Here is a 22,649-nt window from a genome sequence, read left to right as displayed (position 1 = left end):
CACAGGAAAATTAGTATTCTTCAGGCATCACATCAAATACCACCAAACAGGAATAGAGACAGAGCAATGGCACAGCTAAATGTCATCAGAGCTGCTGTACAGATAAGAGTGTGGGATATTGGGTGGGGATGTAATAGCAAGAAGATAAAAATGAAGATAAAAAAGAAGATAAGACATCGCTGTGTAAGCACAATGGCAAAAATGTGACTTAGAAAGGCCCATTTCCTTTTTTTGGGGGGTGCCAATAACAACACCATTACTATCACCAACACATGCAGAGCTTTGAGGAAAGATGGAAAGATATATCCATACCTCTGCTTATGCAGATCCTTCACTTACACACAGAAAGGGAAAATCAGAGCTGGTTGATGACAACCCTGAAATACACATTTCTTCAATGGAAAAATGAGCTACACTGGGGTGTTTAAAAAAATTAAATGCTCACTTCAGGAGTCAGAAAACACAACACCTTCTTGAAAGCAAACTGTGCCAAAAATCTGCTTTGGGTGGGTGGAATACACTCTGGGATCGACTGTTCGTATTTCAATCAACAGTAATTATATGGAGAAGCATTCAACCAGAATACATTCTTTTCTTATGAGAAGAACACCTGAAAATCCTGTAATTCCTTTCAGTAGGAGAAAAAATTCCAACAAAGAAAGGGAACAAGAATTCTGATCTCCTGGTTTGTGGGAACAGTGATGGGCCACCTCACCCTTCTGAGTACAGACCATTTTAGAGTAACTCCAGCACCACCCACAGGTAACAGCTCTGACTTAACAGTTTATCTGCAACAAAATAATAGAGCTGACACTCTCGTGGCTCTTGCCTTTGTTACTGCCTGGGTAGAGGAATGTCTGGTGGGATCTCAGAGCTCTTCTCAAGGAATGTCACTCAAGGATGCTCCTCTAGTACCAACACTACTAGCATAAAGTACCTGCTGTACTGATACAAAGAGCTTATGGACACAGTCACCACTGCTGGATGGCTTTATTAAGTGTCTTAAACCACATTTCCCCCAAAGGAAATCCCCTGATTTCCAACTTTCAAATGAAATTAGAGGCCTTTTTATTGTTAAAACTGTCCACAGTGCCAAGTCTTCCACCATCATCACGAGAAATAAGACATGTTTTCTGTGGCTCCCCCAGGCTTCTGTTGAGGAATCCAAAACATGCTTTTTTCAGGGTATTTCCATATAATTCCCAGCTCCTCCACCTTTCCTCCACACTGACTGCAAAATACCCCAAATACTGTAGCAGCCAAGTAAGAAACCACCATCAGCAAGTTCTTTAAGCACTGTCTGAAGAACAGCTTTCACCAGGGCATAGTTAACTTTTGGAATCAGGGGACTTTTAGCACACAAACCATTTATAGGCACCTTTATCTTGAATATTTCTACATCACTAGTGGTTTGGACATTTCCAGCAGTGAAATGGGTCCTAGATGAGGCTCTGGAGCCTCCACTTCCTGCCAAAGCTAGGTGACATTTTCTGGTCTGTAAAGTCTGTATTTCCACCTTCTCAGGTGGAACAGGTTTGGCGCTGCCAAGCTCTTTGTGCAGTGATATCCATCCCTGTACAATGTTTTCAGCAAAACACTTTTTCACAGGATACAACTGCATTCACAACTCCCATGATCCTTTGACTGAAAGCTTTCACAAGCAGGATCAAAATGCTGTGTAGCTTCTTACAACAGAGATCTGGGAAAGACTCAGTAACTCTTCAGTTCTCATGCTCTCTCCGTCTCTGGTCTTCCCTGGGCATTGTTTTCTGTTTGGCCTAAGATTTCAGTCATACTGAGCCTGGATTCCCTAAAGGAGAGAAGAGAGAGTGCAAACAAATTTTACGCCTGTGTCCTCCAGACAGAGACATCACTGCAGAATCCAAGCTCTTGAAAATTTCTCCTAGAATTAGTGAGTAAGTTTCAGCAATTCACATGACCAGTGTCATGGCCTTTCTTCCCCCAAGCCTTCAGCTATCCTCCTTCTTTTCCTCTCTTTAACAGGGATAGAAAGAAGGCAGCAGTGAAGGAAAGACTGGGAAGACTAAATCAGCAGTTCTAAGACTGGTATGTGAACACCACCAACAACCAAGAGAAGAACTGAGATTTAGAAAGCCTAGTGTGTCGTGGTTTCTCTAAATGTTTGAACACACAGCCCCAGACACCCTCCTCCAGTCCATGACTGGAAGGGGCAGAGCTGTTCCTCACCACTCTGCCAGCTTCTGTTCGTACAGCTCCCTGCGCTCACGATTCCTCTTCTCCTGCAGGGTCTCACCAGCCAAGCCATACATTGCTATTAGGAGGCCTCCTGCAGGAACCCTGAAGGAGGAAGCAGAGAAGTCACCAAGGGGACACACAACAGCAATAACTCTCCAGCATCAGCAAAAGGAGCATGCAGCGGCCACATGCCGCATGAGGGGAGCGTCACATTCCCCAAAAATCACATCACACCACAGACTAAGGTACTCCTTCCTGTTCTACTGTCACCCATCAACCACAGCCTCTCTTCAGCCGTGACTCACTGGAGACCCTGTGATAACATACTTTGAATTTACTCATTGACAAGCACATATAGGACAAAGGGGTGGAAGCATTTGTGGTGCTCTATGAAGAACCCATAGGACACCTAAACCATATTTCAGACAGGGACACTCCTGCTCAGCTTCTATCCAGCTCTGGAAGTACTTGAGTTTTCACAGGTAAAGCTCCCTAGGCTGCTTCCAGGCATGCCCACAGCTCACACCATCTTGATGGTGCCAAGCAGCACAAATAAAGCTCATTCTTCTTCAGGTAGGATCCCCAGATTCACTTATGGGGCTATTTACAGGTCAGCACTTTGAGAAGAAATATGAAAAGTCATATTTCTCCTGAGTTAGAGGTAATTGTCCAGAAGCACAGAGCCTCTGAGAGAGAACCATAGGTTCCTCCATGCCCCAGGGAACTTTAGGGGATTCATGGCTGCAAAACACACATGAAGACATGTGTCACCTTACAGCCCAGCCATGCAGCTACTCCCTCAGTGTTTCCTAATGGCTGCTGCTTCACATTTTAGCTTTGGTGGAGCCTATGTTGTTCCCTCTAATAAGTAAACAACAGCAAATAAGATGCTCTACTGAGAGCATTGAGCTCTCACTACTGGGAGCAGCAAAACAAGAAACAAACTAAAAAAGAAAAACTGTTTAAAGGTTGGAAGAAAAGTGATCATCATGAGGTCCCAAGAGAGATACAGAAAATCCCTCCAGGCAGGAGAGGAAGGGAAGCTCTTGTAGCCCCATCCATGATCCCAGGCTCGGTGTGTGCAGCAGTCACAACTCACCCAAATGCCGTTCCAAACATGATGCCGCCCGCCAGGCCCTGCAGGCCCAAGTGCATTCTGAACAGGGCTCCTGTGAAGGCTAAAAAAAGAACAAACCCACTGAAACTAGAAATAGCCCCGCCACAGACATCTCATATCAACACAGGGAGCTGCTTTGCTGCATTTCTCTTCTCCATGAGCTGACATCTGCTTTTAACAGAGCAAAAACCAAGTGTCATGGCCAGTGGGACAGACCCTCACCAGACAGTCACCATGGCCTCTGCATGAAACATTGCACAAAGTTCCTTCTGCTTCAGAAAAACTGCCAAAGTTTTTCCTGTACCACAAAAATATCTATAAAAGTAAAACCAAGCTCTCTCTAGGCTGGGGCATGAGATCCTCACCCTTTTTTCTGTTTGACAACAGCTAATAATAGTAGCTGCCATGTAAGGCAGAAAGATCAGTAAAAAGTGTATCCAACTGTAAGGGCAATAAAGCCTGTAAAACTGAACAAGCAGATCACTTACCCAGAGCCCTGTTGCCAAAAGTGGGCATGCACAATTTAGCATGAAAAGGACAGCCTATAAACAGTGTGCTGAATTGTTACCAAGAGTGGAAATAAAAGATGCTTTCCCTGTTAAATAAATACTTATGAGAACGGGTTATGCACCAAGTATTGCTTTAACCCCACACAAGCATTTTTCACTTTTTTCAAAATACTCCAGCAAGTATCTTGAAGATGAACTGATATAACACAAAACTCCCAATGGTTTCAGCAGTGCATCAATATCTCTTACAAATAAAGGCATGCAGCAGGCAAACAACACAGCAAAGTCAGTGGAACAAGAAGCAAAACCCAAGAGCACAGAAGCTGCTCAAGCCCCATCCCCACAAGGGATGTGGATACTTGGTTATGCTTTTCTGCTACAACCCTTGCTTCCAACCAGAAGCATACAAGGTAACAGCACTCTTACCTCCTGCTGCAGCAAAATTACTGATGGTGGTTTTATCGCGGTATGCTGACAGGCCCGTGCTCACCATGCTGCAAAGGTAAGGCACAGAAGTCAGAAGCTGCACATGGAAAAAGAGAGGTAGCAAAACACAGCCTGGAATAAAGCTGGATTTCATTAAGCCAGCCCTCAGGCTGCCTCTAACTGCCTGCTTGCCCGTCTGTTCAGAGCACACACATGCCAGCCATGCTTCTGTGACTTTACTACAGGCAGCTGCAGAGACACAGGCCAGGGAGTATCAGAGTTCCTGAACTGGATCTGAGATACTCCTCCTTTTTTTTTAATCAAAGATTTTTCTTTCCCACCATAGAATCAGAATGGTTTAGGCTGGAAGTGATGTTAAAGATCACCCAGTTCCAAGCCCTCACTGCAGGCAGGGGCACCTTCCACTGGACCAGATGCTCAGAGCTCCATTCAGCCTGGTCTTGAATACCTCCAGGGATGGGGCATCCACAGTTTCTCAGAACTACCTGTTCTAGTGCCTAGGAACATATAATTAGCCAAGGATAAAAGAATTTGAGCAATGAAGAAGTCCTATCAGTCAGTCTGGATGCAGGACATTTACTTCAGAAGCTGATCCATGTGTCAGTAAAATCTTGCCTTATAAACAGTCCCCAGTAAACAGCCTAAGTCACACTCGTGACATCAGCAGGGTCACCTACTCTTGTGGCACCAGATTTCCCTCTGGGGTAGGTAAACCAACTCCTCCTAAAACATCAGCTAAGTCCCAAAACACTGTTCTCAGTCCAGCAGCCACATAATCCCCAGCCTCCTGCATGACAATGACAAGCCAACAGCAATCCTCTTCTCCTTCCCAACACAGACAAACCCAAACAATTTGGGTTTTAATTGTGAAACTTAAAGTTTTCACAACTGCAGGATGAAGTTTTCAACTTGGGCTTTACAGAAACCACGTTGAGCAGCGGATAGCTTTGTTCAGAACCTTTTCCAAAGGGCTGGTGAAAAAGGAGCTGATCTGACTGCAGGAGAGACACCTGGTGGAAGATGACGAGGTTACATATCAAATCCAAAGAAATCCAGGAAAACTCAAAGAAATCAAAAGCTCCAGGAAAGAAAGCAAACAGCATGGTAACTAAGCCTAAAAACAGATACTAAACTAAAGGAATCCAGAGCAAAAAACAAGAGATGGTGAGAAAGAAGTTCAGAAAGGAACAAAAAAATTAGGGAGACAGAAATATAAAATAATTCCAGTCAATACTGTGGGATCTTAAAAGCAGGTGAATTTAAACAGAACATACCTGCAGAGAGAATCAATGCAGGTTTAAATTTATAAATTTACTAGTTTGAACAACAGAGAAGGAGGCATTTCTAATTTAAAAGGATATTGCTTAGAAGACCATGCTTAGTTTGATGTTCTATTGCCATGAGTGCACTGAAACAGCCAAGGAAGAAAATCAGGGCAGCAGAACACTCTCTGCATTGATGCTGTGTGTGTAGGAAAAATCTGAAAGCTTAAACAGGTACATAGAACTGTTAGGTCTGATACTCAGCTCAAGAACAAGGGAATCCTCTGCAAGTGTCTGAGGACAAGAACAAAGATTTGTGAGTAACAGCAGTGGATACAAAGTAGGAGTACCGCCAGCATATACAAACTAGGAGTAATGAGACATAGCAGAAAGGACAAAAATCAGTGTGGGTTAGAAAACACTTCCTGAAACTGCCAACAAGCTTCAACACTCCCTCAGAGAAAAAGCACAAAAAGAGATGAAGCAAAAGCAGAAAGCAGCTGTCAAGACAGGGAAGAAGAGTATTCAAGTCAGTAACACCAGGAATTAGATATACAATCAGGGCTTTTCCACATTTAGCCTTTGTGTTGATTCATTAGTAGATGAGCATTCTGGGGCAATTCTAAAAGGTTAAACCCTCTCCACGCTCCTGGCTGATCAACCAGACTCACGTTAAGGCAACACCAGGAGCCTCAATCAATCACCAGAGCTGTGGGCACTGCTGGCACGGAAAGCTCTTGGCCACTGGTGCTGAAGGACAAGCACAAGGCAGCTGTGCTCCCTCTGCCATCAGGAAACAAACACTCACTTGAATATCATGGTGAAAGCCGCGACCCTCCAGCTCCAGCGCCAGCCGTAGCGGATGAAACTGCGGAGACCAGCACGGTGTGCGGATTGCTGAGGGGACAGAGAGGACATGGCACAGGTCACAGCCCCCTCCTCCTGCCAGCACGCTGCAAGCCAGCTCATGGGACTGATGTCCCTTGGGACCCCAACTCTGATCCAGCCTGACACTTTCGGAGGAAAAGCTGCTCCCAGCCACCAACAGGAGAACTAAGAATCAATTCCAGCTTGGAATGTCAACTGGTCTTTCTAATCCTGATGCTGAAAGACATCTGGATGGACTGGAAGGGCTTTTTGAGGACAGTACAGGAAAGCATCTATGGAGAAGACAGAAAAACTAGAAACTACTTCATTTTATGAGTTCACAAATATTAATAAATAATAATCATCAATAAATAAGTCAGTAAATAATAACCACCTACATTAAATATTAAGATACCATCAAGCTCTGCCATTTAACACTGGCTCTTAAAAGTTTGAGGATTTTAAAATATGTGATAAACAGAAGCTTCACAAAAAATTACAAATGTTGCAGTTATTACCATGAAAGTAAGTAAATTTTCTCTTCCAGTGCTTGTGGTGTAGGTGCTTAGCTTGGGTTCAGATATACCAGAGAGTCACCAGAGCGAAGCCAGGCAGTGGTAATTAGCCAGTCACCACATGAGGGGCCAAATCTAATTTTAGGTGATGCAAAATTTACAACAGGCAGATTTTTAAAGGAGTTTCCTTCCTCATAATCCAGGTAACCAACACTTTAATTGAATAACAAACACCTGGAAGTTCAAATACGTCTATAAAATGTCACAAATGTTCTTTGTTGTGCAGTTGTTCTAAGAGAATTTTAAATGGTCCAAAAATGACTCACATTAATAAGACAAGAGTACAATCACAGTCTGATACTATGAAATCTCCTGTCAGCACAGTAAAATTTAAAATTTCGAGACATAGTAATCAGCCATTTAACAGACCGGTAAAACTTTGTTTCCAGCCTTCTGTCTAACGAAGGACACTTTTCTGAAGTTAATCGCGTGCAATTTCGGTAACGGGGTGCCGCTAATTCCCGCAGCCGCCGACCGGCGCGGCTGCACGCACTCACACACTCCCAGCGAACTTTTTGTACCAAAACCAGGCTAACACACGCCTCCCACGAACACGAGGCCACACGGCCTCCTGCGGGCTCCGGTGTCACCCCACACGGCGCCTCCAAGGGCAACTTCCACCGCCGGAGCCTTCCCAAGGCCGAGGCCTCCCGGGGGCGGGCGGTGCCCGGCGCTCCCCCGCGCACCCCCGGCCCGTACCACGGCATCGGCGCGGTTCTGGAAGATCTCGCCGTGGCTGCCCTCGATGAAGGCCTTGCGGGCGCTGATGAAGGCGGGCAGCCCCCCGTAGATCCAGCCCACCAGCCCTGCCGTGAACGCCGACTTGGCGATGTTCACCGTCTCCTCCGGGAACTGCTGCTGCTCGCTGCAAGGCAAGGGCAGCCGTGGGCGCGGGGTCGGCACGGCGGGACCGCCATCACACAGCCCCGCAGAGCCAGCCCGGCCCAGCCCACCCGAACCCAGCCCGGCGCTCACTCTCGCCGCCAGAGCTCGCTGAGCCGCTCCCAGCCCGTCTGCGGCAGCGGTGAGGGGCGGCCCGCCGCCACCTGAGCGCCGGGGAGCTCCGCCATGGCCGGACCGGCGGCAGCGGCGGCAGCGCCCCCTGCGGCCCGGCGGGGCACCGCTCGGCTCGGCTCGGAACCGCTCGGCTCGGCTCGCATAAGAGACTGCATTATTACTGATTAATGACTCCAAACATTTTCCCATCTGTGCAGGGCCAGGTTTGTCTCCCCCCTCCACACCCCCCAGAGGGGAGCTGAGTTTTGGGGGCTGCGATGCCCGGTTCGCATTGGACAGAGGGGTACAGCCCCGAGCTAAGAGGCAAATGCTGCACGGTGAGATGGCGCCTCTCATGGTGCTCATTGTCTCCCTTAAACTGCTCACTCTGTGGTGAATTCCCCCGACCCTCGGGGAAGGCTGAGGGGGCATTCCTGGCTTGACTGCAGCTGTCGTGTCTTAGGGGTCATAAACCATCAAGGACCCCCGAAGCGCCCCCAGACTCGTTTGTGAGGCCTGTCACCAAAGGAGTGAAAGCTCCCCACCACGGGAGGTGCCTGGGCCTTCCCACCGAGCCTAAGAGTATTTTAACCCATGGGACTTGAATTCCCGGGATTCTTCCCCCACTCCTGACAAACCATCACTTCAGCCAAGGGCCACCTAAGGTGCAAGAAATCAAGTCTCATCGCAAGATCTAGGGGTGGAAAAGCGGGGGCTCTGCAGACCTTTTATTACTCTTCGATGAAGCAACAAGCACTCAGCAAAATTTCATTTTTGTTTGTTTTATTCCAAAAAGCACTTCTTTCCAAATGGTTTTAAAATATCATACAGAGCTGTTCAGTTTCTTGGAGTGCTGTCTCTCCATTGGCTAAAAATAGAAAACCAGAAAACCCTTTCCACTCTGGCACAGTTTTCCTGGGAAACCAAGCTCTTTTAATGTCCTATTCTGTTTCCTTTGCTGGGTGGGATAACCCCAGCACTGGTCCCAAAACCAACACGCTGCCCCAGCAACCTGCATTTGATCAATAGGGTCAGCTGCTGTGTCCCTGTACCAGGGCTGCAAGGCCTCTGAGAGGGCACATGTGCACTTAAATGTTATTGTTCCATACAATTTCCTTCTTCCCTAATCCACACAGACTGCAGACTGGCTGAGAGCTGTTGCTATCATCCTCTTCCATGATAATGTGCTTCTCTCAGCCTTGAGGCTGCTTTACCATCAAGGGTGCTCCCCTGGGAGGCTCCTGTGTCCCTCCTGACACCCACTCTCCTGTCTGGCTGCCAGAGAAGATGCTGTTCCCTCCCAGCCTCTTGCCTTAGGGGGCACAGAGCATTTCAGGAATTACAGTCCTGGCCTGAGAGGCTGTGGTGGGCATAAACACAGCAAAAACAAGCAGCCTGTGACTGAACTCAAAATGGGTAATGTGAGCAGTAGCTGCTACTGTGTGACTGAAGACATTCCCTCAACCAGGCTGAAGGAGATGAGAAAAGAAGTAGTACAGCTGTGGGGAAGAAAAGCAAGTACTGAAGTAACCAGATGTATTACCAGTCTCAACAAAACCCCAAACCAAAAAAACCCCAAAATAATCCTAGAAAGATTTCAGAAGGGGATCAGAGCAGACTCTGCACTTTTGGAAAAAAATAAGTGCTGAATCTACCTCTGTGAGTACTTCCTCTGGGTTCCTAAGGGTCCTAGAATGTCTGGCCAGGCAGCTGGTGAGAGATAATTAACAGGGGCTCAGTTGTGCAGGGCTGTGCAGGCACCCAGCTCATCTGTTGGAGGATGAACCACCTCTTGGCAATCAAATCAGTGATTACCAAGCACATCACCAGCACCTGCTGCTCCCCTGTGAGGTAGGTAGGGTAACTCTGCAAGGATCAGTTATCCTTCCAAGGATACTTTTAAGAACTTTCACCTCTAAAACCCAACATAAACATCAACTCTAAGCTATCGAAAAAGGTTACCCCCAAATCCCAGTACCTGTTTCTGTCAGAGAACACCTAAAACCCCAAGTGCTATCACCCAGCTGAGAAAACATTTGCCAAACCGAAGGGGCAAGTATTTGCCAGCTGAGTGCAGCTCACAGTCTGTGTCCTTTGCCATGACTTCTGGTAAAAAGTCCAGTAAGGACTTTTCTCATCAACTGAAAGGAATTTAGGATCATTCTGAGACAGGTAGTAACTAAGTCCTAAATGCTAGCACCCCTCCTCTAGGCATGACTGACCACCCCATTAAATAGCCATAATTCAACATGCTGCTTAACATTCTTGTGGTGACAATATAACCAGGTCCCACTGCCTGGAAGCAATGTCAAAGTCAGCCTACTGCTGTCCTCTGTAGTTCTAGTGTAAAAGGTAAGTCTGAGAGACCAAGAGATAAGTTAATATTGATCTTCAGATTTCCACAGTGATCAGTTTGAGCTGAAGAGAAAAACAGAGAAGTCTCTACAGTTCTGTTTTCAGCTGTCCAGAAGTGATCTCGCTGTAGCTCTTCCTCCTTTTCACTTTATAAGTCAAGGTTTGGGAATATTCAGACAGCAGATGTTCCCAGTAGCAAGAGATGTCCTCCATCTCCAAGTGCTCAGTGATGAACCGACGTCCCCTAGAGACACACAAGGCACAGTCAGGACTGTTTTCCAGTTCCTACAAGAGTCATTAGTTTTGGTTTGGATGTATATCAACATTCACTCTTCCTTGTTTCAAATGAGAAACAACATGCACTGCTCTGTACCGTCTACTTTAATTTCACAATTTTCATTCATGCTCACAGCTCTGACAGTTGCAGTGCTTTTGCTATCCTCAAGACAGTATTTGCTCTCTGGGATAATAAATATCAGATTTCACTTATCACATACAGCTAGAGCAGCACTGATGCATGCTGTTTCAGACCAGCCTGGATAGATAATGTTTACAGTGCAGATACAGCTCCCAGGAGCCAGCTTGCCTCATACTGAGACGAAAGCTCCCAACCTCTGCCAGCTTTCCACAGGGTTCCTGACACATGGTCACATGTGAACCAAAGAGCTGAGCACAGAATCCTGTTCTCTGCTTCCCTCTGCTTGTTATGAGTGCTCCAGCCCTCCTGCTGTGATTGCAGAAGATCAGTTATACTGTACCCTACTAATACTGGTTTGTCTTTGATGGGCAACTCCTTCAAAAGAGGTGTAAGAAAATGTTTTGGAAGAAGACTGCCTAGTGGCCAGGCAGGACACACTGCTTACCTCTCTGAAATTTCTTGTGCTATGGCATCATTTTCCTTTACAAACTGTAAGAGTTCCCTAAAATGAAAAAAAACACAAAAAAAAACCCGAAAAAACAACTATGAAACAACTGGCTCAGTGGAGAACATCATCCCTTAGCTAAATTGTTGGGGAAGGTGAAGTTGAGTCTACAAATGAGTGAAGGTGCTGCTCACCTCAGAGGACAGAAGGAACTTCTCCTCTTGATTGTTTCACATCAGTTCTGGACAACATCCTGAAATCTGGGAGCTAACACATTTTTGGCCCACTGGTAAGTTCTTCTTCCCCCTTATCTCTGCTGCCCACTTGCAAATTTAAGTGTCTAGTGCCTGCTGATTTCAGTGAGAGACTTACTCCAGTGAAACTGTACTCCCCAAGTAATACCAGCAAAGGATTCTTTGGGGGTGGTGGTGAAGAGAAAACATCATGATCTCCAAGAGTCTTTGCCTGTTGTCTCGGAGTGGAGGCATTTCATGGCCTAACACAAACCATCCCACCTTCCCAAAGGCTTCCCCATGCTATGGAATGCTCCATGGAGCATTCAGGTCTCACACCTGACATCAGAGAGATCTGACTGCACCGGGATGTAGTGGACCCAAGGCTTCAGCTGGGGGTAGAAGAACTCCAACCACTCTTCTCCAACATGAAAGACGAGTGAGCCGCACAGGAAAAGGTGTTTCAAGCGGAAACTGGCCGCCACACCGCGGAAATTAAACAGGTACCTTTAAAAGGATGAGCAGAGAGAGGGTCCTCATTACACATTTTGTGTGAGGAAATGCACTAAGGTGTGCTGGTCCCCAGGTAGCAGTAAACCTTCCCTGACAGGCAGCAGCTGAGCAGCACACCAGTCACTAAAACAGAGGAAAGGCATTTATTTGATGCTGTTCACAGGAAAGGTGAGCTGAAGTTAAGGGTGTGCTGGGTCAGTTTCTGCTGTCTGTCAAAACTCAGTGAGAAATTCAAGGTATGAGGCTTTACCTCTGATAAAAGCCCCTGCCTATGAGAAACCCACGAGGTCTCATGGGCAATTGCCAACAAGGCATGGAAGGTCAAAACATGGATTCTATGACCCTATGGGGTCACCCAGAGGCTTTGTCAACCACAAGGAAATTTTTCCTAATTCTCTCTTGCCTTGCAGTGAAGCTTTTCTGTTCATCATTGTGCTTTGCCACATCTATCTCAGGTTATTTTTTCTTCTGGGATTCTGCTTTAATCTGAATGTAATTGCTTCATATTAACTTGGGAATGCAATCCTAGGAGGTTAAATGGGCCAGCACACAACAGATGGACCTTGCAGATAACAAAGAATCCACAATTTTGTTTTCAGTATTTTCTGCCAAGTCAGTAAAATGGGCTTGACTGTGGCAAGGGGGTATTTCTCTTAGCAAACTGTATCTCATAGGGATGTTTGTTTGATTACTTGTTTTCTTTATCAAACCCACATTTCTCCTATTATATGGAAAGCTGTTTTTCCTACGGGTAAAACCTCCCCAGAACACATAACTGATCTTTGAAGTCAAACATTTTGAGCTGGGGGAAGAGAGTTCTTCCTTTAATGAAGCTATTTTGGGTGAGATGGAGCTTATATATTATATATATTTTGGACATGATGGGAATTACAGCTAAACTTAGTTCAGCATTAAATAACAAAGGGTAAATCTGAAATTACTTTGTATTACCTAGGATCTCAAGGCAGGGATGAGGAGCTCACTGTATTAGGAACTCAACAAACACATGTAGAGATGTAACAAGAATGATGATCTGGAAGCATGGAAATGCCTCTCTCCAATGTCAGACACAGCTCCCACCATCCATGACCTCAGCCAAAGCAGCCTGCTCTAACACCTACACTGAAGGGAGCAGACAAAAGTTCATGTTGACCCTACCACCCCGGGCTACAACAAAAGTGTGTGAGAAGGTCTCAGCCTACACCATATGATGAGCTGGGGAGCATCAGAGTTGGGCAGTGTATGTGTAACAGAAGGAAGAAATCTGGGCTACAGTCTAGTGAAATATAAAATGAGACAAGTCAATCACATTTGCACAAAAACACAGATTCAGCCAAATGACTGAGCTCTTATATCAGCAGATTCTGGCTGGCAGAATCACAACTAGCAGAAGAAAAATCAAAACATCTGACACACAAGTGCGTACACACTAAGAGTTTATATTGTACGTAGAAACCCATGAGAGTATTGCACCAAAAACCTGTCATTAAGTAGTTAAAGAATAAAAACCTTTGTAAATCAAACCACATTCTCCCAAACAACATAAAAGTTTGAATTATTACAAGTTCTGCTCAATCAGATTTCAGGTTTTCTTTTACTACACATGCCCAATGGCAGCACTTGTCATGCTAAGCTCCCAGATTTTCAACTGTCTTGTATCTGCTCACAAGCTTTCATACCTACATGAAGCTGGATGTTGAATTAGACCTTAAAATAAAATGAGACCCTACACCATGCAAGGAAAGGCTAACCCACAACCCTTGAACAGGTTTACTAATCAAAATTCTTACTTGTATTTGCAGTGATCAACCAATGGAATTTCCTTTGCAGGAGGCTTTCCTAAGGTGTCCTTAAAATAAAGAGAATTAAAAAACAAAGCAAAACAAAACAGTGAGCTTCAAATGGTGATTTGTTTTCCTTCTCAGTTAGAAACAAAGGTGATGTGTCAAAACCTTCCATTCCCACTTCTGAGAAAACCTTCTCTGGTGGGCTGTTAGAAGGATTGTAAAGAATTCCCGGCCCTTCAAACATGAAAAAAAGCTCAGTAAATTACACACTGCCTGTAAGTGAATGCCAGCACAAACACATTAAATGATAATGTTTTGTTGGCAGCTATAGAGTGGAAAACAGCTTGGGACAATGGACTGTGTGAAACCAAGTGTAACTGGATTAGCCAAGACTGTCTGGAGAGAGCTGGACTGTCGACTAAGTAAGGAACTAAAAAGTTATCAGCAACAGTTATCAGAAAGTTATCCACAATAGGATCAAGAAATGGAGAAAACAGAAAAAGGTTTGAAGACTGACAACACCAGAGAGGCAGCTCAGAGACAGAAGGGGAAGGGTTGGCCAATTTTGTTGTTGTGGGAGAGGAGGAGATTGGCAGAGATTCATTTTCTTATGTGTTCTGCTTTCCTTGAACAACAAGCGTAGAAGGAAGAAAAGTGTTTGGCCTGCCAGGCTCCAGAGACTCCTTCCTTTCATCTGTCAGAGAGGTGCGGCCATCAAGGAAACTACAAACCTCCCCCACTCTAAAGGATCACCCACAACTCTCCAACAAGATGTTTCTCTCTCATCAAAGGCATCTTGCAATGCTACCCTTTCTGGCCTTCACACTCTGAAGACAGACAAACACCTACACACCTTTTCAGATTTCCAAGCCTGGTTTTTAGTGTACTCAGCGTCAACAAGTTCCGGGTTTTCTCGGGACAGCAGGATGAGAGGATCTCTCTCAGGGCTTGTTCTGAAAAAGAAATGCTGTCACTAATTGCCAATCCCCATGACTCAACACAGCTAGCAGACTACAGGACTTGAGGCACTGCTTCTTTCTGAGGCTGACCTCCCTGTGTACCCCCAAAACATTATGAAGTGTGTACCACAGTGTAATTTCTGTCCAAGGGTATATTAACAGAAGAGAATGACATTATGGGTACCAAAATTATTTGACTGACTATATATTTAACACTATTATTTAAACAATTCCCAGGACAAATCCTGCTTCCTTTATCCTGATGGGTGCCAAATGCTTTAACTCCCACCTCAGTCAGAGAGAGTTAAGAGATGCTCAGCATCTTCAGCAGTGATCCCTCTGACAGGACTTTAAAACACTGCTGATAAACAAGGTTATGACATCCCTGAGACACATTCCTCATCACCTCCTGTGTCTACCTAGTAAGCCATCAAATCCTTCCCTAGTGGGGAAGGGAAAGAAACAAAGTATTATTTCAAACTGTCACTGGAGAGAGGCCAAAACCAATCTTCTCTTATCCCCCACCACTCAGGTAAGTCAAGGCCAGAATACTTTTCATTCAGTGTGAAGCACTTGCACAACAAATAAAGCACTCACATTGGTAGAAAACATGAACAGCAATATTAAATCTTTATATTTGTATCATGCACCTGCAGTTCCCTTCACAGAACAAAACAAGTGGGTTCCTGAGGTGACAGTTTTAGTCATTAAGAAATAATGTGGCAAATCCATCACAACTTCTGTTTCCAATATTAGGTGATTATAATAAACTAGTTGCAAATGGCAGTTCTTGTGGAGAATTACTAATAGTGCAATGCTGTACAACATGTCTCACTTTCCTTACTTTCAGAAAACACACTCTGAGTTACACTTAATTAGGGATTAGGTCTTAGAGACATGGAAATTTCTACATACAGACAGCTGTCACAGCCTCGATTGGTAGAATCTTCTGTTGCAGGAAAAAAATGCTCACCTGGATCCTCGGAAATATCCCTTAGAGATTTTTTTCTCCCATGGCCATTTTTCTGCAGATCTGAAAATAATTTTTATACATGGCAATAAATGATTTCATATAACCATGAAACAACACTCTCATCAGCTTTCACAGCATGATGTCTTTTTCTATTCTTCATTTTTGATGAAAATCACTCTCTTCATTATAACATAAAAAATCTCTCAGCCAGGTCCAATGAAACAGGTTTTCCTGTGAATATTGTGTTTAAGGCAACATAATATAGGCTACTTTCCAGAAAACCTTTCAGGTAAAACAATGTATTACACACAGCCCCCGACCAAACCTTGAAAGGTATTAAAAGTCTACCTAAGATTTGAATCCACTTTTTGTACTGTGGCTTTATTTTGCTGTACTTCACTAACTATGGATAGTGAAAAACGACTAGAGAGTTTCTAATCAGTCATTTCCCACTACAAAGCAAAACTACCAATCAAGAAACAAAAAACCCACCTAGTGTTTTGCATTTAAAACACAGGAGTTCACTGTTTTTCCCTAATCACTCTCATTTTAAACCTAATCAAATCCTTCAAAATAGCTGTTCACCTGGGGTTTTTTTCTGCCAGTGCAGTCACCTGCCTCACCACCTCTCAGGGGAACTCTGCCATACTCTCCTACTGCAGCTGCTGGAACATGCAGGTCCTGACCCCCAAGCTGATCTCCTTATAACAAGTGAAGACACGAGGATGAGTAAATGCTTTGGACCTCCATTACACTACAACACATTAAGCTTTAGCTATGAATAATCACATGGATCTTCAGATTTTGAAAAGTGCAAGATTCAAGCTTGAGTTCAGATGTCAAGTCAGTTACATAGACGTGGTTTTTGCTGTTTTATTGCTACTTTTTTTTTTTTGTGTTCACTCAGTGTTGAACACTTGGTTTGTCACTCTCCATGGGAAGCAGCCCCTTACTCTGCTAATAAGTCAAAAGATCCTGCCAAAAGGAAGATTCCCAGCCAGAAATGTCTTCTGTTTAGCCCAGTATTTACTCTGGATTCTTAGGAATGATTCCAGGTTTTTCTATTGCACAATGACACTCAGTAAAAGCAGATCTAAAGAAGGCTTTCCTTTAGCCTTCCAGAAGCTTATACAAACATCCTGGATCATCCCTGCAGTGAAAAAAACACAGCTCCTAGAGAAGTAGTTGAAAAGAAAGAAAAATATTTCTGCATATCAGGGGAGATTTCTGCACGCAAAAGATAACTGCTACTTTATTGACAAACCTGCTCTCCCCAAACTCGATAGTAATCTAGCCCTGACAGCATGAAGGATGTGCACAGTTTGTCCTCTGCATTCCTTACTAAAGGGTTGCAAACAGAAGAGCTAATTATAACTTCCAGTGAGATCACCCAAGGTTTCTATGGAGAATTCCCATACAGCAGTTAGGCTGTAGGTAGTTAATGTGAGGCAGCAGGACAGATCATAGGCCAACAGACCTATGGTCTTAGACATCAACAGTGGCCCAGTGCTGCCCAGTGCAAGATGGATTTTTTTCCTTCCATGAAACCTCCCCCCACACATAACCATTTTCAAAACATACCTTCTGAGGTCCTCTCTCATGAGATCCCAGCGCCCTAAACCTGTTGGATAAATTGGCCAAACAGCTGGTCCTCCTTCCCAAAATGTCCAGGCAGGATACATGATATCATTGTATTCAGATGTCTTGAGAAAAAGGAGAGTAATGCAAGAATGAGAGTAATATCTACTTTGGTTTACTGACTGAGCCCACCAGTAACAAATGTTCCTTCTGGGAGCTCTGCTGGCTTTCTCCATTATGTATCCAAAAGAGGCCACAAGAGCTTTGCAGTCACCATTTGCTGGGCTTACAGAATCACAGAATTATTAGGGTTGGAAGGGACCTCTGGAGATCACCCAATCCAACCCCCCTGCCATGCCAGGGTCACCTAGAGTAGCTGACACAGAAACACATCCAGGTGGGTTTGGAATGTCTCCAGAGAGGGAGACTCCATGACCTCCCTGGGCAGCATTTATATGAAGACAGCTTGATACTGAAATGCTTCAGTGATTTTTACTTGTGCGATGACACAGGACTTTCATGTAGTAAATAGCAAAAGAGATCCATGATGCAGTTGATTAGTAAATAGCAAAAGACCTGAGCTCAACTCACTAAAGGCTTGTGCCTATGTGTAGCTAAATATGTTTTCTTCTGATGATAAGAGGCATTACTACCTCCTCAGAGACAGAGGCATGTAGAGACACTTTGACATTAAGGTTTCCAACACTTCATTCCAGACTTCCTAGAGATCACTTATGATACACTGTAACAAATATCCAGGTCATGTAAGAATTCCAGTTCCTTGCTCCTGTTTGGTTGCTTAAGTCCCCATACATTATTGGAGGGAAGACCAGCACTTAAGACTAAACCCTTCCATGAAACCAGGCAACTTTCTTGCACTAGTAGTAAACTTCCTACACAATTATCCATCTATCTGTCACCTGGAGATACTGGAGAGTCCAAGGCCAGTGAGGTAGTCAGGAGGTTAGTGCACACAACTTATGAACAGGGGCTGAGGAATGGCTTTGTCTGTGCACAGGAAGAAGAGGCTTGGGGAAATGTAAATGCCATCTCCTACAGCCTAATGGGAGAGTTCAAGAGGAGACACACTCTTCTCTGAAGTGCAGAGCCAGAATGAGTGGTGGCAAGTTTTGATTACAAGAGGAGAAATCCCAGTTAGATAGTGGGAAATATGTTTTCATTCTGACAACAGGTCCAACTCTGTGGATGCCTGTCCCCAGGGATGCTCAGATCTGAGAAGGATGAAGCCCAGAGCTGTTCCTACTCTGAGCAAAGCGGCTGGACTGGGTGACCTTCTGAGGTCCTTTCCAACTCGAATGAGTGTGTGCTTCTCTGTCTTCTCAGTCCTGCTACAACCAATCGCTGGTAACAGACCACAACAGCTCCATGATCAACTTTCTGAGATGCAGAACAGGAAAATACCTCAATCCTTACACTTTCAGCTTTAGAAAGCACATGGGACCAGCACCCTGAAATCTTCCTAACACTGGCTGCTGAAATGTGAGCTGTGCTTGGACACTGGGTTTCAATTAAGATAGGGTTGAGCTTACAGTTCAGATACTGGGCAACAGTGAGCACAGAAACTCAGTTTCTTGCAGGGTCTTGCAGGGCACCCAGGGACAGAATTATGAAAACAACTGCAGATTAAACTCCCGCAACCTGCTTTGCAAAAGCTTGGGTTCTGCTGGCTAGAGTTAAGGTTGTTCAATGGTCAAGGGGCAAGACAGGTTGGCTTTAGGGTTGCATCCAGCAGCAAACATGTTATTGCCTGTACTGAAAATCTAGAGAGAATTTTAGGATCACTGAGGAGTAGGCAATAGTTATGGATCATATTATGGCTTAGATTGCATGAGCTGAAGACTCAGGTTCAGAGTAAGATGCTGAAAAGTAGCAGAAACAGAGTTGGGTTTGGAACTAGCAAGACCAAATAATTAACTGCTTCTCCTTGTACTTTACTGTCTGCCGGACTTCAGACAAGAATAGGATTTGTTGTAAAAATGCAGGATTTGGGCATACAGAACATACACTAAGGCAAAGCAAGATTAGCCAAAGCTTGAGGTGCAAGAACATTTTGTTGTAAAGGATGAGACACTATGCTACAAGTCAGGTTTAACAGTGGGAGAGGTAGGAAAATATGCATGAGGGTTCTTGAGTCTGGGAACAGAGAAGCAAAGAGTGACTGTCCCCATGCATGCATGTGCCTCTGTGTGTGTGTGCACATCTGCAGGTAGAAAAGGGAATCCAAGAGAAAAGGGTTCAGAGATCACAAGATTACAGAAACACACATCTGTGGCACCAAAAAAAAGGACTAAAATATTCACATTAAATAAGATTACTGTATGACAACTGACATGTTCAAAAATCCTTAATATTGCTGATAAACTATGGCTACAGTTTTAAGAGAGGTATTGTAGCATATGGGAGGAATACTGCCACATATCCCACCCAGCTGTGTATGATTCCACTGCAGCAGAGGTACACTTTTTGACCTGGAAGAGAAGCTAATGAGGGGGAAAGCTGATCTATCAAATTGATCTGCAAGTCTGTCTGCCAGAAAACTGGGAGCAAATGGAAACGAAAGGCAAGAAGTAGTAAGCAATTCTGAGGCATGGAAAACCTGCAGAGAACCATCCTCAAAAATATGTTCCCAAGAGAAAGAAGGACATGCACATCTTGGAAACACTCAGCTTTTAAAGGTGTGTGTACCTTGCTGAAGGAGAAGACTGGGATAATGGGTTTCATCCACTTGGGAGCCTGGGGGTAGTCTCGCACATTGATCACCATTTCCATGTCAGGGAGGCGGTGGATGACCCCCAGAATGAAGTGCTCAACTCCACTGCATCTGTGGGGAGATGACACATGGCAAAAGAGCTATAAGGAGGCAGGCTCCTGCAGTCTCTTGCAGGCCTTCCTCTGCACAGAGACAGAAGAGACGGCGAGCCTAAGCTATACCATGATGCAAACTGGGAACTGACTACAGCAGCCTCCAAGTCTCACTGCACTATGGACACCAGTGAGGCAACAGATCCTATTAAATCTGGCCCGATCTGATCAGGATCCCACAACCAACCAACCCTTTGTACACTGAAGTGCAACAGTGACACTTTCCTATTGATGCAAATAAGCCTAAGAGTTTATTTTCTGGTCTCCTGCTCTGATGAGGAATTCAGACCTCTGAAATATCATTGTACTCAATAACTTCCAACTTGGCAGTGTTGGAAGTACTCTTCTGTCCCAGCTAGGGAGAGCAGATCCTCTGCACAGCTCTTACCTTGCAGGGAACATGCAGTCCTGCTCACGATACAGTTTGTTTTTAATTATTTGGTAGTGGGTCCCGAGCTTCCGGCTCACCACATCTGATATTGTCTCCTTGGAAATGCCACCTCGAAAAGGAGCCAGGTCCTGCTTCCAGACACTGAAACAAAACCATCAGCCATTATTATGTACCATAGGGAAGATACTGCACATTAAATTACTGCAGTGTGCAGAACAGTCTTCTAGCTAAAATAAGCTCCATGTAGCTTCTAGGAGCTCTGGTGTGAGAATTTAAGTCACTTGGAAGTTCCCCAGAGACTCATAGGCCCAAGCTTCACGCTTTTACCTATGTGCTGCTTGCCTGAACACAAAGCCCAGCATAGGACAACTCTAGTTACTCTCCCACAAAAGTACCTGACATAGCCCATGTTTTGGGTAAAATCCTTCAGCTGACTTCACCCTTGTGCTCTGGCACTCCAAAAATGATGGGACACACCAAGGCCAAATTCTTCACAAAATCTCATGTTATGTAGACATTACAAATGTAGGTAACAGTCTAGTTACATGAAATACCATCACCCAGGAACACTGGGTGAGTGAAAGCCGGCCCAGAAGGACAGGCCTATGTAGCACATGTCCTGTGACTTCTGCACATCACCAGTGACCTCCAGGAACATAGTATGGAAGCACAAACCTAATGAATATAAGAAAACACAGAAGGAGGACTCAATTTACATAAATTTAGTCTAAAAGTCCCACCACCTAACTGTTTGGAGCAGGTAAAAAACACTGTCAGATTGTAACAGCCAAGGAAACATTCTTTGCTTTTAGGTAGATTGCATCAATGTTTCAATTTTAGAAAATACTGTCAGGGTGATCCCACTGTGTGGGTGGTCAAACACTGGTACAGGTTGCCTAGAGAGGCTATGGAGTTTCTTTGACATATTATTGTCAAATAATACTCAAAACCTGACTGGTCTCAGTCCTGGCAACCCTACTTGAGCAGAAGGGTTGGACTTGATGATCTCAAGAGGTCGCCTCCAAACTCCAGAATTCTGCTATTTCCTAATCGGGTAGAGAGAACAGTGAAACTATGCCAGGAATTGCCATTGTACATAGTCTGACCACAAGAGCACGAGCAGTCGGGTAGGGATGCAAACGGAATGAGCCTGAGAACAGGAGGAGAGTTGCAGTGCCATGGCACATCCTCACTTCATGTTTCTATTGCCTATTATGTTCTGCAGAAGTTTTGGAGGTTGTAACCACTTGGGAAGGTGTTTTGCCCATAGGTGGGCAGGAACTGGTGGGGTGTACATTTAAAGATTAGGACATGTCTTTAGGCTGTATCTGGGTTGGAACTCAAAAAGGCCGGAAGGCTCAGCTAGAAGAGACTTTCCCTCATCAATATTTCAAGAGCAATGAAGATCAAAAACTCCAAACAGAGTGTACAAACAGTTGCTCAATATGACTCATCTGATTTTAAAAGCCAACACAGTACTCAAACCCCAAAATGAGTGAGCACATCTGATACTTTTAAATAGGAGGCCTGAAGTTGGGCATCTGTGTTTATGGATCTGAAATCTAATCTTAAAGGCAAAAGAATATGATAACTCCTAAATTCCTTTTCCTCCTTTAAATAAAAAGGCTGCTTATAGGTATCAAACCACCTCAGTCCTACTGAGTGAGAAGGCAGAAGTGGCTTGTTAAGAGAAATGTCACCAGCTATTTGTGTGGTTTATTATGTGGTCATACATGAAATGCCAACACACTGTACGTCCAGCTGCAGAGGGTAACAAGGTGTGTGACCAGCGGCGGTCCCATAGCTGCAGATGTGACACCTTTGGGCCAAAATATTCCCTAGCTAATCCCCAATCCACCAGTGCTGCCGAAAGTATTCCCTCCTGCGTCCGGAGACCTGCGCAGTCGAAAGGAAATCAGTCTCTCACCTTTGGTGGCAGCTGCAATTTTCCTTTACACACGGCTCATAGGCTTCCACAGCTTTCTTAATTTGGCCAGTTATCGTTTTCCACTTGGCATCTAAAACACACAGGAAGGAAAAGCCAAAGGATTCGATCCCTCCGCCGGCAGAACAAGCGGCGGGCTGGAAAGGCGGGGAACGGGCAGCGGCTCGGGCGTGCCTTCC

At 44.8% G+C, this 22,649-nt stretch overlaps 2 protein-coding genes across 2 annotated transcripts in view; both read right to left on the bottom strand.

Annotated features, from left to right (window-relative positions):
- Positions 1 to 971: 971 nt before the first annotated feature.
- TIMMDC1 (translocase of inner mitochondrial membrane domain containing 1) lies at positions 972 to 8,094 on the bottom strand. The gene is made up of 7 exons (XM_015642211.3): positions 7,970 to 8,094; positions 7,694 to 7,859; positions 6,361 to 6,449; positions 4,270 to 4,337; positions 3,317 to 3,395; positions 2,209 to 2,319; positions 972 to 1,810 (listed from the first exon to the last, which is right to left on the bottom strand). The coding sequence occupies exons 1-7, from the start codon at positions 8,062 to 8,064 to the stop codon at positions 1,729 to 1,731; spliced, it is 690 nt and encodes a 229-aa protein (XP_015497697.1). The 5' UTR covers positions 8,065 to 8,094; the 3' UTR covers positions 972 to 1,728.
- A 662-nt stretch (positions 8,095 to 8,756) lies between these two features.
- POGLUT1 (protein O-glucosyltransferase 1) overlaps positions 8,757 to 22,649 on the bottom strand; it is a 46,826-nt gene continuing 32,933 nt past the window's right edge. Inside the window, exons 2-11 of the mRNA XM_015645700.1 lie at positions 22,453 to 22,644; positions 20,523 to 20,666; positions 19,958 to 20,093; positions 17,255 to 17,376; positions 15,674 to 15,733; positions 14,595 to 14,694; positions 13,745 to 13,803; positions 11,781 to 11,948; positions 11,209 to 11,265; positions 8,757 to 10,589 (exon numbers count right to left, since the gene is read on the bottom strand). Coding sequence (XP_015501186.1) covers positions 10,433 to 10,589; positions 11,209 to 11,265; positions 11,781 to 11,948; positions 13,745 to 13,803; positions 14,595 to 14,694; positions 15,674 to 15,733; positions 17,255 to 17,376; positions 19,958 to 20,093; positions 20,523 to 20,666; positions 22,453 to 22,644 — 1,195 coding nt within the window. The 3' untranslated portion in view covers positions 8,757 to 10,432. The remainder of the gene's footprint in view (positions 10,590 to 11,208; positions 11,266 to 11,780; positions 11,949 to 13,744; positions 13,804 to 14,594; positions 14,695 to 15,673; positions 15,734 to 17,254; positions 17,377 to 19,957; positions 20,094 to 20,522; positions 20,667 to 22,452; positions 22,645 to 22,649) is intronic.

The sequence above is a fragment of the Parus major genome, chromosome 1 (genome assembly GCF_001522545.3).
Source record: "Parus major isolate Abel chromosome 1, Parus_major1.1, whole genome shotgun sequence".
Taxonomy (NCBI): Eukaryota; Metazoa; Chordata; class Aves; order Passeriformes; family Paridae; genus Parus; species Parus major.
The sequence above is the reverse complement of the archived record's forward strand: the minus strand, read 5'-3'. Positions and strand labels throughout refer to the sequence as shown.